General features: G+C 36.1%; 1 protein-coding gene across 2 annotated transcripts in view; it reads right to left on the reverse strand.

The window, feature by feature from the left end:
* Window positions 1-283: 283 nt before the first annotated feature.
* siz (Brefeldin-resistant Arf-GEF family protein schizo) overlaps window positions 284-17,322 on the reverse strand; it is a 182,867-nt gene continuing 165,828 nt past the window's right edge. For both annotated transcript variants that reach the window (XM_090115939.1, XM_090115940.1), the window contains 8 exons: window positions 16,814-17,023; window positions 15,542-15,679; window positions 14,845-14,971; window positions 14,283-14,486; window positions 13,900-13,978; window positions 2,593-2,714; window positions 1,546-1,686; window positions 284-774 (listed from right to left, as the gene is read on the reverse strand). In XM_090115939.1, coding sequence (XP_089972065.1) covers window positions 674-774; window positions 1,546-1,686; window positions 2,593-2,714; window positions 13,900-13,978; window positions 14,283-14,486; window positions 14,845-14,971; window positions 15,542-15,679; window positions 16,814-17,023 — 1,122 coding nt within the window. In that variant the 3' untranslated portion in view covers window positions 284-673. The remainder of the gene's footprint in view (window positions 775-1,545; window positions 1,687-2,592; window positions 2,715-13,899; window positions 13,979-14,282; window positions 14,487-14,844; window positions 14,972-15,541; window positions 15,680-16,813; window positions 17,024-17,322) is intronic.

Genomic DNA, 17,322 nt, shown 5'->3' on the forward strand with positions numbered 1-17,322 from the left:
CAAAATCAAACGTTTCAACATATTTTGTTATTTATTTACCGTTAATTTCCTACACAAAACGTGGACCCGATCTCGATTCATTCACTTTCTATTCAGTCAATATGTTCCTCAACTTCTATCAAATAAATATATGCAAAAAGTTAGTTCATGGAATCAACATTTTTTCTACTCCCTACACTTTAAAAAACGCGAAAAATGCTTTAAACGATCTGTTACTTGGCACATTTTAAAGTGTCAAAATCGGAAAAATCATATCCATCAATAGTATATTAAGTAATATTAAGTATAACCCAAACCTAACCATAAGACCAATGGCTTCCCAATGCCTTATAATACGCCCAGAAAAAGTAATGCACCATTACTACAGTCAAATACCCTGAAACTTCAACCAATCACATCGTTAGTGGAAGTCAAATATCATGCCATCTTACTCTATCACTCTCAATCCCACATATGTTAGACAGAGAACGCATGAACTGTATTTCACTTAAGTGAACTGTCCCTAAACCTAAAATGGAATTCAAGATGGCACAAAAGAAATCGGAATGATAATCGATTTAAGAAAAAATCAACGCATTCGAAACGCTTCACAACCTCGAACGGGAGACAATCGAGATTTCTGGAATCGATTAAATAATCGATATTTTAAAACCGAGTAGATAATGCGAATCGATTAAACTTCGGTGCTTTTTCCAACTTGGCTCTTGGTGTCCGGTATGCCCGATGCGCTCAGCTTGCGTTGACGCCCCGGGAATATGCCTCCGAACAGACGACCTGTAATAGAAAATAAGTAATTATAAAACAGACTTGTTCAAAGTAAATTGATCCTTCTGGTCTGAGAAATAAAACGCTTTTAATACTTGGTGGAGTAGTAACGTAGTAATAAGTATCTTCTTTTTACAACACCTGATTACATGTTTTAAGTGAATAAAATTACTTATAACGACATAGCGATGTACATTGCTTATAATATTTTATTTATCCGTGTGTTCGAAAGTATTCCGTAACGCTTCGATGAATTTTGGAACTAAAATACTTTAAGTAACAAAGTCACATCCAATGAATTCACTAAATGCCTTTCAAAGACAGAAAATAAAATAAAAATGAGCTAAGCAGATTCAGAAGTTGTTAAACTGGATTTACTTATTATCTGTATTTATTATAAGTATTTGTGACTGAGACTGAATAAGATCGAGTTCAAGTAAGAGTTTAAGCTTGAGTTTAAGTTTGAGCCTATTACAGTATTAAGGAATATATGGACGATAAAAACCCATGGAGGGTTGTCGCGTAAAATCCACAGGACAGTTCTTTGGCATATTAATATAATATAATATGATGTTATACTATAATATAGATGTTACATATGTAATTTGTAAAATTAAATTGTAAAATTGATATGATTTCTTCTCCGTAGATACTGCTTTCCGAATCGGTGGGAAATGTTAAAAATATGTACCTAATGACGTTTCAAAAGTGCTTCTAGAAGTCTAATTTAATAAATAAATGTTTGAGTTTGAGTTTGAGTATAACTTTGAGTTCACTCACCAGGCGAGCGCTGCTCAGGCGGGTGTCGCGGTGAAGTAGCGTGCAGTGCGTTGCGGCTGCCGTGCTGGAACGACACCGACATGCCGCTGTCCAGCGAGCCCACTGACCCGCGACGTTGGAGCCGTTCCGCGGCTAGGGCCACTGGAAATTAGGTTTATGGCTTAGTTAATTATATCATTTACCGCCTCCATGGTACAATGGCTGACGCGTGAGCGTAACACCGAGGGGTCCTGGGTTCGATTCCCGGTGGAGACAAAGAAAAAATATTTCTCGGTCTGGTAGGACACAGAAGGCTGATCACCTACTTGTCCCTAAAGAAAATCGATCAGTGAAACGGATGTATAATGCATCTGCCCCTTACCCCACTAGGGGACATGGGACTTCACAAAATATATTATGACTTCATTTTCTATAAGCTATAAGTTGTGGGCCTTAAGGGTGGGTATAAAGCAACCAATCTTCTATTAGATGATACGTGTAAACTAGATGATAACCCCCTCTTAAGTAGCCAGAAAAATGCTGATACTAAAAATATAAATAGAAACTAATACAACTATTCTTTTAGGGACACACAATTCAATGCGATGCGATACGACGCCGCATCGCAGGGACTTGTTATGCGAATTGATGCATGCAATACAATGCTGTGTAGTAAAGCATTGGGTCAGATGATCATAGCATAAAGGATAACCAGATATGCGAATTAGATGCGAATTTTTTTCAGTACATTACTGCGTGTGCATATATTTGAGATGCAATGCAAATTTACAGTTTTGTGTGAGATCCAATTAACTAATATTACAGAAAACAAAACTACCCCTCTTTATATAATACTAGCAGCACTTCGCGGTTTCATCCGCTTAGCTCCGCTCCTGTTGATCTTACCGTAATGATAATATATAGCCTATAGCCTTCCTCGATAAATGGGCTATCTAACACCGAAAGATTTTTCAAATCAGACCAGTAGTTCCTGAGATTAGCGCGTTCAAACAAACAAACTCTTCAGCCTTATAATATTAGTATAGATTATAATTGCTTATCACTCACCAGGATCATTAATATCAACCAACGAGTTGCTAAGCACGTTCCTCTTGATAACTGTAGTGGGTGGTGGATGCGGTGCTCTTGGTGCGGCTGGCGCGGGACAACTGGGTGGGGGTGGTACCGCGCTAGAACAGAACGTTCGAAATTTGAATGGTGTTCGAATTAGTGACGTTCGAAATTTGAATAACGTTCGAATTAGTGACGTTCTTAATTTAAATGTCGTTTGAAGTTTGGAAAAAGGAACGTTGAATGTTTGATTTTGGAATTGAAATATTCCATTTTTACTTTGATAGCAAGGCTCATAATGAGTATACAGTAAAGTGTTTTAGTTGTTTTTATAAGGGTAATAGTTTAATAAAAGAATTAAAAGTAACGCCTTGTTTCATTTATTACCTATTCTTGTTCTTCCAAAATTTATAATACGATTTGCTTGTCTTGGTCATTAATCATTATATTTATACTTAATAATAATAATAATAAAGGCGTAGGGATGTGACGACCCCATCGCCCCCGGTTGGCATATCTACAAGGCGTAGGGATGTGACGACCCCATCGCCCCCGGTTGGCATATCTACAATAGATATCCCAACCGTGCAGTCAGTCACCCCGCAGGGCACCTTGTGGCGAGGTGTCGGGGAGTAGCGACCCCGCGGGAACCGAGCGCTCCCGGGGGAGGCCCCTGTCCTCACCTCTGGACTGTCCCAGTGGCAGTTCGGAGTGAACAATGACGAGGTTCAGGATCCCCCACCTCTGGCTTGCCTTTGTTGGCCGTCCAGAGTGGAGCCGCCAGAGCTATATGCTCGGGGGTGGAAGTGTCTAATGGCGTAATAGCGGGGAAACCCGCTCCGGGCCCTAAGGCCCGTGATGGTGAAACCGGTGCCGCACCTCTCTACACCCCTAGCCGTTCAGCTGATGTTGCCCCCTTGTTGCCATTCTCGGTAACCTTTTTGGGAGCCCATCGACCGAACTGGCGAGTCACCGTCTGCCATTATTTTCAATTTTTAATATTGAAAAGGCAGACGTCCATAGTCCCCATAGAACCAATATACCAGTCCATCTAACACCCCCTTCCATAACCCAGTTTTGTTCATTTCCATTTTTCTGCAATAGTCCTACATCGGCCGCGGACTGCCCAGGGCTGTGTCTCTATAGTGCAGTCATGGGCAGGCTGCGGCTGGTGTCCCACAACACATTAAATTCTCTAAAGGGCCTCTGCGTGTTGGACCTGTGTCCCCACGTAAGCCTTCCAAAGGACCGGGTATCTTCCTTCTGGTGGTACCCGTGTATTATGGAGAGAGACATAATAATAATAATAATAAGGGCGTAGGGATGTGACGACCCCATCGCCCACGGTTGGAATATCTATTGTCTACGTGACAACAGATATTCCACCCGTGCAGTCAGTCAACCCGCAGGACACCTTGTGGCGGGGTGTCGGGGAGTAGCGACCCCGCGGGAACCGAGCGCTCCCGGGGGAGGCCCCTGTCTTCATCTCCGGCTTGCCTTCACCGGCCGGTCGGAGTGAAGCCTGACGAGGACAGGACCCCCACCTCTGGCTTGCCTTAACCGGCCGGCCAGAGTGGAGTCGCGAGAGCTTTTAGCTCGAAGGGTGGATGCGAAGCGTAAGTGGCGAGTGGGCACGTGATGCTGGACCCTCAGGGAGCGCGTGATCGTAGTTTAAAGTCCAGGGACGCCTCTCCACCCTTAGCTGCTCACAATATGTTGCCCCCTTGTCGCACTATTGCAGCGACTTATTTCGGGGGCCCATACAGTGAGAGGGCGAGTCACCACCTGCCAACATATTTTTACTTTCTTTTAGTAGAAAGGCAGGTGCCATAGTTTCCAATAGTCCCCAAATACCGGCCCATTTAACATCCCACTCCATAGCCCAGTTTATTTTGTTTTCCATATCTCGAAATAGTCCTACATCGGCCGCGGACTGCCTAGGACTGTATCTCTATAGTGCAGTCATGGGCAGGCTGCGGCTGGTGTCCCACAACACAGTAAAGTTCTCTAAAGGGCCTCTGCGTGTTGGATCCGTGTCCCCAAGTAAGCCTTCCAAAGGACCGGGTACCTTCCTTATGATGGTACCCGAGTATTATGGATGAGATACACATAATAATAATAATAAGGGCGTAGGGATGTGACGACCCCATCGCCCACGGTTGGAATATCTATTGTCTACGTGACAATAGATATTCCACCCGTGCAATCAGTCAACCCGCAGGACACCTTGTGGCGGGGTGTCGGGGAGTAGCGACCCCGCGGGAACCGAGTGCTCCCGGGGGAGGCCCCTGTCTTCATCTCCGGCTCGCCTTCACCGGCCGGTCGGAGTGAAGCCTGACGAGGACAGGACCCCCACCTCTGGCTTGCCTTAACCGGCCGGCCAGAGTGGAGTCGCGAGAGCTTTTAGCTCGAAGGGTGGATGCGAAGCGTAAGTGGCGAGTGGGCACGTGATGCTGGACCCTCAGGGAGCGCGTGATCGTAGTTTAAAGTCCAGGGACGCCTCTCCACCCTTAGCTGCTCACAATATGTTGCCCCCTTGTCGCACTATTGCAGCGACTTATTTCGGGGGCCCATACAGTGAGAGGGCGAGTCACCACCTGCCAACATATTTTTACTTTCTTTTAGTAGAAAGGCAGGTGCCATAGTTTCCCATAGTCCTCAGTACCAGTCCATTTAGCATCCCAATCCATAGCCCAATCATTAAATTTCCATACCCTGCAATAGTTCTACATCGGCCGCGGACTGCCCAGGGCTGTATCTCTATAGTGCAGTCATGGGCAGGCTGCGGCTGGTGTCCCACAACACATTAAAATTCTCGAAAGGGCCTCTGCATGTTGGATCCGTGTCCCCACGTAAGCCTTCCAAAGATCCGGGTACTGTCCTTCTGGTGGTACCCGAGTATTATGGAAATGAGAAACATAATAATAAATTCTTTATTGCACACCAAATAAAATTACAGAGAAGAAAACAGCGCATAGGAACAATGTACAAAAGGCGGTCTTATCACTTACAAGTGATTTCTACCAGACAACCTGTGATATTGGAAAATGCTGGAAGAATACATTTATGGAGGTGTGAGCAAAAGAGCACTTAAGGTGATTGCAACGATCTGTTCCCAGCCAATATCCCGCTAGATGGCGCTGAATTCTACATTTCTAGTTTATTTGAGTTTTTGCGTAATTGGAATAGTCATCAAACCTAGGAATAGTCATGGCGGTTACTGAATATTATATTTTATTGAAATATGTTATATCATTGCCTTAAAATCCACCCAATTCGGTAAAATTATGCGTTTTAACATCTGTCATTGCATACAGGGTCGTTTACACACACAGACGTATACAAAAATGATAAAGATTTAACTCTAGATGGCGTGAATGTAAAGCGCGTCACACACGGTGAAGATACTACCTATAATATTTTATCTAATCTAGTAATATTTTATATTACAGTATCTTAAGGTATCCGGTATCAGCGTTCTGACCATCATTTTTCTTTTTTCGCTGTAGAACCGCCATCCTGTTACAAATGACCCACAAAGGAGAATGACCACGGGTGGTATCGGTAAAATTTTAGTTGTGTCACGTATTCGTTATATTGTTAATTCCTATTTGTATTTATAATGATCATATGTATCAATATTAAGTCTTAATTAAACCGGATAAATTGAAATAATAGTAAAAGTAAAAGTTTTTCTTTTGAAACATGTATGAACTTTCGCATTAGTAGGAAGTAGGATTGTTATAAAAATAAAAGTTATATTTGTTGGCGTAAACTATTTTATTGTAATTTTGGGAAATAAATAATGTCAAAATTGATTACCTACAATAAAACGCAGTTTTATTTTATTACCTACATTACACTATTGTTTTTTTTTAATCAAAACATGTATTTGAAGTAGCAAATATGATATTATGCTGATCCAAGCATTTTCACTCAAAACTAATATCAGTAATGATTTGTAAAAGTAAATTATTTCAAAATACATTTCATAACCAACAAGTAAGAATAATTATTCATACAACAACAAATCAAAAACACTATTTACTATGGAAAAAAAACCAGGAAGGTGAAAAACATATTTACGATTTCGATGCACTCGACTTTTAGTAAAATAATAGGTAAAAATATTATTATGGTTTTGATCACAGACATATCTGTGGTTTTGATTTTAGCTACTAGTATCAGAAAGCTGCGTGTTCAATGCACGTCGGGGTCCCACAACTGTGGAGGAAGGAAGGTAGAATACCTCCATCGAATAAGTGAAGTTTCTCGACATACTCGATTTGCCGGCCGGCCTCAATGAAGATTGTCCGAAAGTTGTATATGTGCTCTGTAACGAAAAAATTTCGCTAGCGCGATTCAGAGTGAGGTGTCGTACAATATACCTAATGAAGTTTTTCATCTTTTTATTTTACTGCAAATACAAAATAAAAATTAAACAATGGTAATGTAAATTCTAAACAAACTACTACCAAAATACAATTAGAACAAAAATCATTTGACTTGTTTATTTCACCCAGAGGCCAGAGGCGGCTCGTGACAAAATTGTATACCTAGGTGTTCACTTGAAATAAAACAACGAAAATACAATAGCGTTCGGGATGATTTATTACAAAAAAATGAGCACCACATTTTATAAATGTCTATAACACTAAAAATTACAAAGTACAGGCTATTTCAAAACGAATTCAATGACTAGGTATCAATAATTAGTAAATCACCGAATTTGCATTCGCGAGCGTAGGTATCCATAGTGTTTGTCACTGACGGTCACTGACCTCTATAACTTATAGTTATAGAGGTCAGTGGTGTTTGTTGTGTAAACATGTATGTATTTGAGTAGTTAGTAGCATATTATATTCTGAATTTCTGATCCATGCCTATTCACTCAAAACTAATAACACTAATGATTTGTAACAGTAAATTATTTCAATAGGTAGGTATTTGAACATTTCCCAACAAGACGTAAGAATAATTATTCGTAGGTATACAAGATACAATAACAAATCTAATACACTATTTATTATTTTATTATTTACTAGCGGTCCGCCCCGGCTTCGCCCGTGGTACATGTTTACGTTTTCTCTCCATAAGAAGTAATAGCTAGAGAGCTAGCGCAAAGCTACCTGTATGTATTTGACCAGACCTGGATTTTTGTGTGTTGATTCCCCTATACCTACTATACATGAGATGAGGAGTCACTAAGCCCAGAGTGGTGGACGGGGCGCGCGCTTAGGTAAGACAGGTGGAAATTTTTGGCGAACTTTGAAACCATTTGACCACGTCTGCCATTTTGATATTTGAAAATAGATTATTATTACTATCGGAAAATAACAATGGCAGACCATTATCACGCGGATAACATTCTGGCAGACACTTATGAAAGTGCTGAAAAAAATACAATTTTGAAAGTATTTGACCAGATCTGCCATTATATATACATATATTTTATTTATTAGGGTCTTAAAAACTTATTTTCGAAACGGCAGACATTTTCATTGCGTACAGACTTCAGCAGACAACAAAACTTTACAGACTTCAGCAGTCAACAAGACTTAGCTTCTACATGGTCAGATGTATATATGTATTACGTTCCCTGACCTTACATCAATGATTTACTTTATTAATGTTTTTATGGTCATTTACATTTAATTTTGAAAACTATGGAATAAAATTTATAAATTTGATGATACAAAACTAAATATACATTTGTAAAGAATCTCAAATATAAAGTTGTGTTGCAAATAACAAATCATCATTTAAATATTTAGTTTATTTCTTTATTTAAGAAACAATTAACAATTACAAAACAACATAAAAAAACACGCATGCATTTATTGAAATGTTCATTCATCATCACTATCGTATGGCGTTGTGTGACTCGTCTTCATAATCCATTGAATCGGATTCTGTAAAAGTAAAACGTAAATTATATAATAAAAGAAATGAGTCATTATAAACTTACCTAGTAAGGCAATGCCTTTGATGTCGCACGATGCCGCCGCGCCGCCAGTGTAGGTACTTCTGCTGCTACATGAAGATATGCTAGGGTTGCAACAAATGGGAAATAAAACAATTGTAATTATTACTATTATGATGTAATCATTTATTCATATTATGTACATTCAAAACAATTGCTATTATTAAATCTGATGTAATTATTTTTTCATAAATATATAATTATTATTAATTATATAATATATTGCACTGTGAAATATTTACGTATCACTTATTTTTGATGTTCTTAATTGTCTTTTATAAAATTTAAGTGACGCATTCGCATTGGGATCAACAATCCGATAAGAAAAGAATGGAGACAACATATACATAGCTTTGATTTCAATTCTACAGATACAAAATATACAATCTATCTAAAATGATACAACGGATGTTTCCTGCGTTTTCTCGTCAAAATACCGAAACAACGTAATTATTGTATAGTAGTTGGGCGTGAAAGTAAAAAAACAAATGAAAAGTGTTTTCCATATGATTATTTATTAAATTTACGCGATTAAGAATAATTTCAACGATACAATTTAGTAACCGAGAATTCAGAGGATTAAAGAAAATACCTGCCTGATCATTTTATCAAACTCTAAAAGAATTATGGTTATTTCGCATCACTCGGTTTATTAGTTTGGTAATAATTATTAAAGGTAGTTACAACCCTAGCCATTGAGTCGAACGGTAGGCAACACAATATCGACTTTGTGCGGGTACATATGGTACATTTCTTCTTGCTGTGAAGCGTAATTATTATTATTAAGATTTTTTAGGCTATTTTGAATCAGCTGTTCTAATTTAATTCTAGAAATTTATTAAAACGTGATTTTTTTAAAAGTATATTATGAGTTTATAAATACCTCAACCAATAGTTATTGTGTCCTATCCTCATTTCTTTATATCTTGGTAGTTAACTAAAGTGTTAAATTTACATAACCTCAACAACAACATTTACACTGCCACTGCACTAAAACTAAACTAACTAGCTCTCTAGCTATAAGAACCATCCTCGTACTTCAAGGGATATAATAAAAAAAGAATTATCGAAATCGGTTCAGCCGTTCTCGAGTTATGCGCTTACCAACACATTTTGCGATTCATTTTTATATATAAGAAGACTAGCGGTCCGCCCCGGCTTCGCCCGTGGTACATGTTTACGTTTTCTCTACATAAGAACCATCCTCGTACTTCAAGGAATATAATAAAAAAAGAATTATCGAAATCGGTTCAGCCGTTCTCGAGTTATGCGCTTACCAACACATTTTGCGATTCATTTATATATATATATACTAGCGGTCCGCCCCGGCTTCGCCCGTGGTACATAATATTTACGTTTTCTCTACATAAAAACCATCCTCGTACTTCAAGGAATATAATAAAAAAAGAATGATCGAAATCGGTTCAGCCGTTCTCGAGTTATGCGCTTACCAACACATTTTGCGATTCATTTTTATATATAAGAAGACTAGCGGTCCGCCCCGGCTTCGCCCGTGGTACATAATATTTACGTTTTCTCTACATAAAAACCATCCTCGTACTTCAAGGAATATAATAAAAAAAGAATGATCGAAATCGGTTCAGCCGTTCTCGAGTTATGCGCTTACCAACACATTTTGCGATTCATTTTTATATATAAGATAAAAACCATCCTCGTACTTCAAGGAATATAATAAAAAAAGAATGATCGAAATCGGTTCAGCCGTTCTCGAGTTATGCGCTTACCAACACATTTTGCGATTCATTTTTATATATAAGAAGATAAGATTATGTGAAAATAACCAGGAAGGTGAAAAACATATTTACGAAAACATAGTAACATAATATGGCTGTCGCTACAATAATTATATTTCAATTTTATCTTTTTATACCTAGTAGAACTGGCCGACGAATAAAAAAAATCGTATTAGAATAAATACAATAAATTACGGAACAAAAAAAGGATTGTAACTGAATTAGGTATGTTTGTTTCTGGGCGCACCGTTTTCGACGACGCGACGCGCGACGTAAGCGTATAGGTATAGGTACCTACTTTGCTAAAACAAACTAATAAAATTGTGTGTCTGTCTGAAAATTCGGAAAAGCATATTTTGCAAGTTTGTAATTACTTTGATAGTTTACCGATTTATAATAATTGTAATTGTAATTGTATAATATATAATTTGCAATGTGGTGAAATTTCATAAAAATCACGGGCCAATTTTTTGTTTTGAATCCCACCGAAAATATAATTGCGTTATTAGAATAATTAATTACTATACCTACCCACGATCAATTATTACAATATAGTCTCAAATGCATACTAGAGAAATATTGCAATTTGATTCAATTAAAATGCATAGCATACAAAAATAAATTCACAACACAAGAAATTCCGCGCGCAAATCATAGCGCGTGTCAATGAAATCAAGAATGTTTTATATCAAGCCGACGCGGACGACGACGCGACGCCGAACAAAAGTACCTACGACGGACGACCACGCTTCGAGTTGCCAAACAACATGAGTAATAAATTGTTTACAAAAAAAACAAGTTTTCCATTTTTCTGTATGAGTAGACAGAACTTCAAAACGCCACCTGCTACGGTTTATATTATGAACGATTGTTATAAAAATAAAAGTTATATTTGTTGGTGTAAACTATTTTATTGATCAATAATTTTGGAATTTAAAATTGTCAACATTGATTACAATAAAACGCAGTTTTATTTTATTACACTATTGTTTTTTTTATCAAAACATGTATTTGAAGTACCATATAATATTATGCTGATCCAAGCATTTTCACTCAAAACTTATATCACTAATGATTTGTAAAAGTAAATTATTTCAATATACATTTCATAACCAACATGTAAGAATAATTATTATTATTCCTACCTACAACAACAAACCTAAAACACTATTTACTATGGGAAAATAACCAGGAAGGTGAAAAACATATTATTATTTACGATTTCGACGCACTCGACTTTTAGTAAAATATAGTAGGGAAACATAATATTATGGTTTTGATTTTTGCTACTAGTATAAGAAAACTGCGTGTTCAAACTACTTGTTTGTCTGTCTGAAAATTCGGAAGTACTTTGGTAGTTTACCGATTTATAATAATATTGTATACCTATATCGTTGTTTAAAAAATATTCAAACACAATAAAATATGATATATGTACTGATTTATCACTGGTTTCAGTGATGAACTGATGAGTCAATTATAGCCACTATACTTTCGTCATACGTGTGTATGATTGATGTGATTTGCAACGTGGTGATATTTCAGAAAAATCACGGGTCAAATTGTCCCACCGAAAATATAACTGCGTTATAAGAATAACTATACCTACGATAAATTATACATAATACAATATAGTCTCAAATGCATACTAGTGAAATATTTTATTTGAATCAATAAAATAAAAAAATAAATAAAAAATAATAATAATACAAAAATAAATTCACAACACAAGAAAATCCGCGCGCAAATCATAGCGCGTGACAATGAAATCAAGAACTTTCGAGCCGACGCGACGCGGACGACGAAGGAGCCTAACAAAAGTACCTACAATCATAGGCGGCTCGTGACAAAATTGTATGGCCGTGTTCACTTGAAATAAAACAACGAAAATAGGTACCTACAATAGCGTTAGCAGTACAAAAAAAATGAGCACCACATTATAAATGTCTATTTATACACTAAAAATTATAGAGTATTTCAAAACGAATTCAATTATTATTTAGCAATAATTAGAAAATCCCCGAATTTGCATTAGTGATCGTATTCATAGTGTTTGTCTACACTAATATTATAAAGAGGAAAACTTTGTTTGTTTGTTTGATTGTAAATTGTAATGAATAGGCTCATAAACTACTGGACATTTTACCAATGTTTGCAAGTTTGTGATTACTTTGATAGTTTACCGATTTATAATAATTGTATACTTATATCATTGTTTAAAAATATTCAAACACAATATGATATAGGTACTGATTTATCACTGGTTTCAGTGATGAACTGATGAGTCAATGTTAGCCACAATACTAATCACTTTCGTCATACATGTGTATGAACTATGATTGATGTGATTTGCAATGTGGTGAAATTTCATAAAAATCACGGGCCAATTTTTTGTTTTGAATCCCACCGAAAATACATATATTACTAATTGCGTTATTAGAATAATTAATTACTATACCCACGATCAATTATTACAATTTACAATATAGTCTCAAATGCATACTAGAGAAACATTGCAATTTGAATCAATTAAAATGCATAGCATACAAAAATAAATTCACAACACAAGAAATTCCGCGCGCAAATCATAGCGCGTGTCAATGAAATCAAGAATGTAATTTTATATCAAGCCGACGAGCGACGACGCCGAACTAAAGTACCTACAGTACCATTTACCTTCAGTGTACAATACAGTTTACAGACCTACGACGGACGAACAATAATGAGTAATAAATAAAAAAAAACATAGTTTCTAAGGTCATTAGTTTTATTTTATTTTATTGTTATTTTCTTTGAACGATTGGAAATGAAATTACTCAATTTTTACACAGAACTTTGATTTATTAGAATTATGCTCATTATGCATAAGATAACGAACGCGAATGCACGACATCTAGCGCGTCAATGTCTAAACATCGCCTTTCGTTTAGACATTGACGCGCTAGATCTGTAATAAGTATATAGTCTATGCGCTAGATGTCGTGCTTTATGTCGTGTTTCGCTTGGCAAAAGTCACGCACACTACTGTAGAAGTGTCAAATTTTTCCGGTATTTTACTGTTGTTTTTCTAAGTAAATATTGTAAATTATTGATTAAAAAGGTCGAACGCGCACACATTTCATTATAGAGAAGTGATAAAATGATTAGTTTTAAAGAAATAGTGTCTGTGTTAAGTGTTTAGAGGTAATCAAAAATGTATGGAGGGACGGTCGGAACATCAACCTTAATATTTAAAAATAAATAAATAAAATAAAATACATGTATATATAAATATATGTATATATATATATATATATATATATATATATATATATATAGTACACCAATATATATACCTACATATTATGTAATAATAATACATACAATGTTTAATAGTATACATAAATTTAAAATATTAAAAATTACTAATAAATATATGTATAAACTATAAATTTATAACGAAAGATAATATTTTTTTACCAAACTATCGAACGTAGATATGGTTTGCGCATGTTTGATTGAATTTGGTAATACAGTTAATACAGTTTATGCATACAAAAATACAATACATTTTATTTATCTACTAACCCATGAACATGTATATGATCCATGCACTGTTGGTGGTCAATTTCCACGTCAGCGACGCCGCTGTCTCGATTCTCCATTACTGTAAATAAAATCATAAAGTTAATACAGACAGATATTTGTATGCTTTCTTAAGATAACTCTCACACAAGAATTATTAGCTTGAAAATTTCGAAGAAACTCGATCGCTGGCCAACATCTGTTTCCTTCAGCAGGAAATAATCTTATGATATGTCACTTTTGGCAATTGACACATTGCACTAAATGTCGCTACTTGTTTTATCCACTTAACTCGCTAAATCCGCTAAATCCACAAAACCCACAAATCCACTAAACCCACAAATCCACTAAACCCACAAATCCATTAAACCCACAAATCCACTAACCATTTCGCCCAGTGTTGCCAGTATTCCGTCCCTTGCCCCTATTGAGCTCAGCCTCGATCCTCATGGCCTCCATCTCGTCCATCTCCGCGATGCTCTCCCGCAGATCCTCCGCGAACTTGCAGCGGTCGTGCTCGTTGCGCGCGTTGAACGTGGCCAGTCGCCGCCCGTCCACACGACGGGATAGACGTATTCCAAATGGATAGTCTGTAAGGTCAATAAGTTGTGAATAATGTATATTTTTGAACAGTGATATAACAATAAATATATTGACAATAAGGTACAGTTTTGCAGGTGTCTATTTCATACCGAAAGAATAACGATTAGGATAATCTAAACATTGAATTGATGAACATTGAATTCATAATTTCATTAAACATTTGTCATTGATAAACTAAAATAAATAATATTGAATCATCAAAATATTTTGGATTGATCGTTTAAAGGCAAGGCAGAACAGAATAAAATAGAATATTAATTTAATCGTAGTAAAAAAAATATACATATTTCAATCCACCAATAAAATAACATGATTCATTAATAAATTAATGTAGTATAAACTCACGTGGCACAGAGAACAGATTAACCAGCATCCCGCACAACGGGAACGACTGTCGGAACGTGTATGTCACTGAGGATTTCTTCTTGCTGAATATCTTAGTTATCACCAGCAGATCGTTGAATAGGAACACCTGGAAATGATCAAAGATTCATTAAACTGCTATAGTTTTTACTGTGTCTCAATTGTTTTATATTAGAACTTTATCTAGTTAAGGTAAGATTGTACTTTAGAGTAGACTACCCATAACTTTAACACACGCTTTAGAAGTTATCAGAAAAAATTTAAACTTTTATGGCGCTCCTGTATCTAGATGTTAGGTACCTAGGTACAGGTACAGATAATGTAAAATTATTCTCAAATCGAATTTAATATTATATTGTAAAGGAATATACTAGCTTTTGGAGTCAAAAATGATACATAATTTTGTAGTACACGCAACAAGATGTAGCAAAAATAAAAAAAAATGTGTGCGTGTACTAGTGTACACACGTAAGAAGTGAAACTTCTTTATGACTTTATTTTTCAATAAATAATTTACTATATGCAACTTTACAGAAATACGTCGAATCACGCGTGGTAGGGATAAGAAAAAGATGGCACGTAATGCAAAAATGTCACGCGTAACGAAAAAAATGTTACACTAAATTTTTTTTCCAACCCCGATAAAGAAGTTTCACTTCAATAAAATCAAACTACCCACCTCTCTCTGATGAACTCCCGGTCGTTCCTTCTTATGTATGTCTGGTATTTCATACAGCCGGCAGTAGCACACCAGCCGCCGGTGAGGCAAGGCCAGGTGCGGCTTCTTGCCAACTATAGTCGCTTGTACTTTCATCACCTGGTGATAAATGGTTTAATTTGGATGTTTAATGGTGTTGGATTTTTAAGTAAAACTATTTGTAATATAACTTATTATTTCAAAAATAAAAAAATAAAAATATTATTTATTATTTCACTGTTCAGTAGTTATTAATTGTTTGAATAAGCTAAAACGTGTGAATATGATACTGTAGTATGGACTGGACTAACATATTATGATATGTCAGTAGTTTATAATTAAAAGTGACTCATGTCCACACGTATAACACAAAGGAAAATAATCCTTATTACCTACGTAACAAGGTCGTTTCTGGGTCTAAGTTCTCTTGCATTTATTACTATTCATGCTATACTCGGATTTTTAATTAGATAAAGTAAACTGACGTTTACTGTGTTGTCAGTTTTTGATGAAATAAAAATAGCGTTGTCACAAAGTGAATGATTGAAAATCGGGAATGAATGAAATTGAATCGATCGTCTAGTGAATATTTAGTGTGTAACAATATAACATCAAATAAACACAACAATGACAACAAACACAACGTAATTAGTTACAATTAACGGAAAAATTACAAAAACAATAACGTAAACAGCGTAACAATAAAAATAAAAAAATGATTATAATTACATTCTACTAGTAACTTATATCTTATATAGCTTTATATATTATAATTAGAAATAATGTTATTTTATAGTTTCAAATGATGAACTATTCACACTCATTGTTCATTCATCTGATTGAATGTGAACTGAATTCCTCACTATTACTTTAAATGTGGCAACATTATTTTACAAATTGACATAAGCTGCTGTCAGTTTACTTTATCTAATTAAAAATCCGAGTATAACATATCATAGTTTATTTCACAGTAGATTAGCAATATATTAGCCAGGATTTATACAAAGCAAAATAGTCCCTATTACCTGTGTAACATGGTCGCTTCCCGGTCGGAACTCGCTGGCCTTCACCCAACCGTTTATTCCTGTCTATATGCGGCTGTGAAGTCGACTTATACAAAGCAAATTAGTCCCTATTACCTGTGTAACATGGTCGCTTTTCCGATCTAAGCTCGCTCGCCTTCACCCAACCGTTTATTCCTGTCCTGTATATGCGACTGTGAAGACTTATACAAAGTAAAATAGGCTCTATTACCTGTGTCACATGGTCGCTTCCCGGTCGGAACTCGCTGGCCTTCACTCTATCGTATATCCCGGCTAACATATCCCGGTCAATGTCCCCACAATCGTCAATACCGCGCAGATTTCGCACGAAGTCGTCCAGCGACATACGTGCTTCGGGTTTTAAATTTGGTGTGTGTAGATCAGTGTTCAGCATTATTATTGCGAACGCTAGGACGAATATCTGTAATAAGAATGAAGTTTGTTATAAATGGTAGCTTTTCTAAAGAAAGTACGTGGAATACTGTTATCATTCTGGTCAGAATATACTAAATATTTATACGACTACTTTTGTTACGTGCTCGTGGTAAATATATTTAATTTGTAATATATAATGTTCAAGGTCATGACATATCTTTACCTATTTATTATTTAACAAGTTTAAAATCAATGTTTTCAGGCTCCTATATTTGTTTTCTTAAACGAATATTTCGAACTTAAATCTATTAACTAGTTATTCTAGAAACAATAACGCAATATAAC

Source organism: Colias eurytheme, chromosome 24 (assembly GCF_061535395.1).
Source record: "Colias eurytheme isolate Ceu_HAF_F1 chromosome 24, ilColEury1 Martin Lab GWU primary, whole genome shotgun sequence".
NCBI lineage: Eukaryota > Metazoa > Arthropoda > Insecta > Lepidoptera > Pieridae > Colias > Colias eurytheme.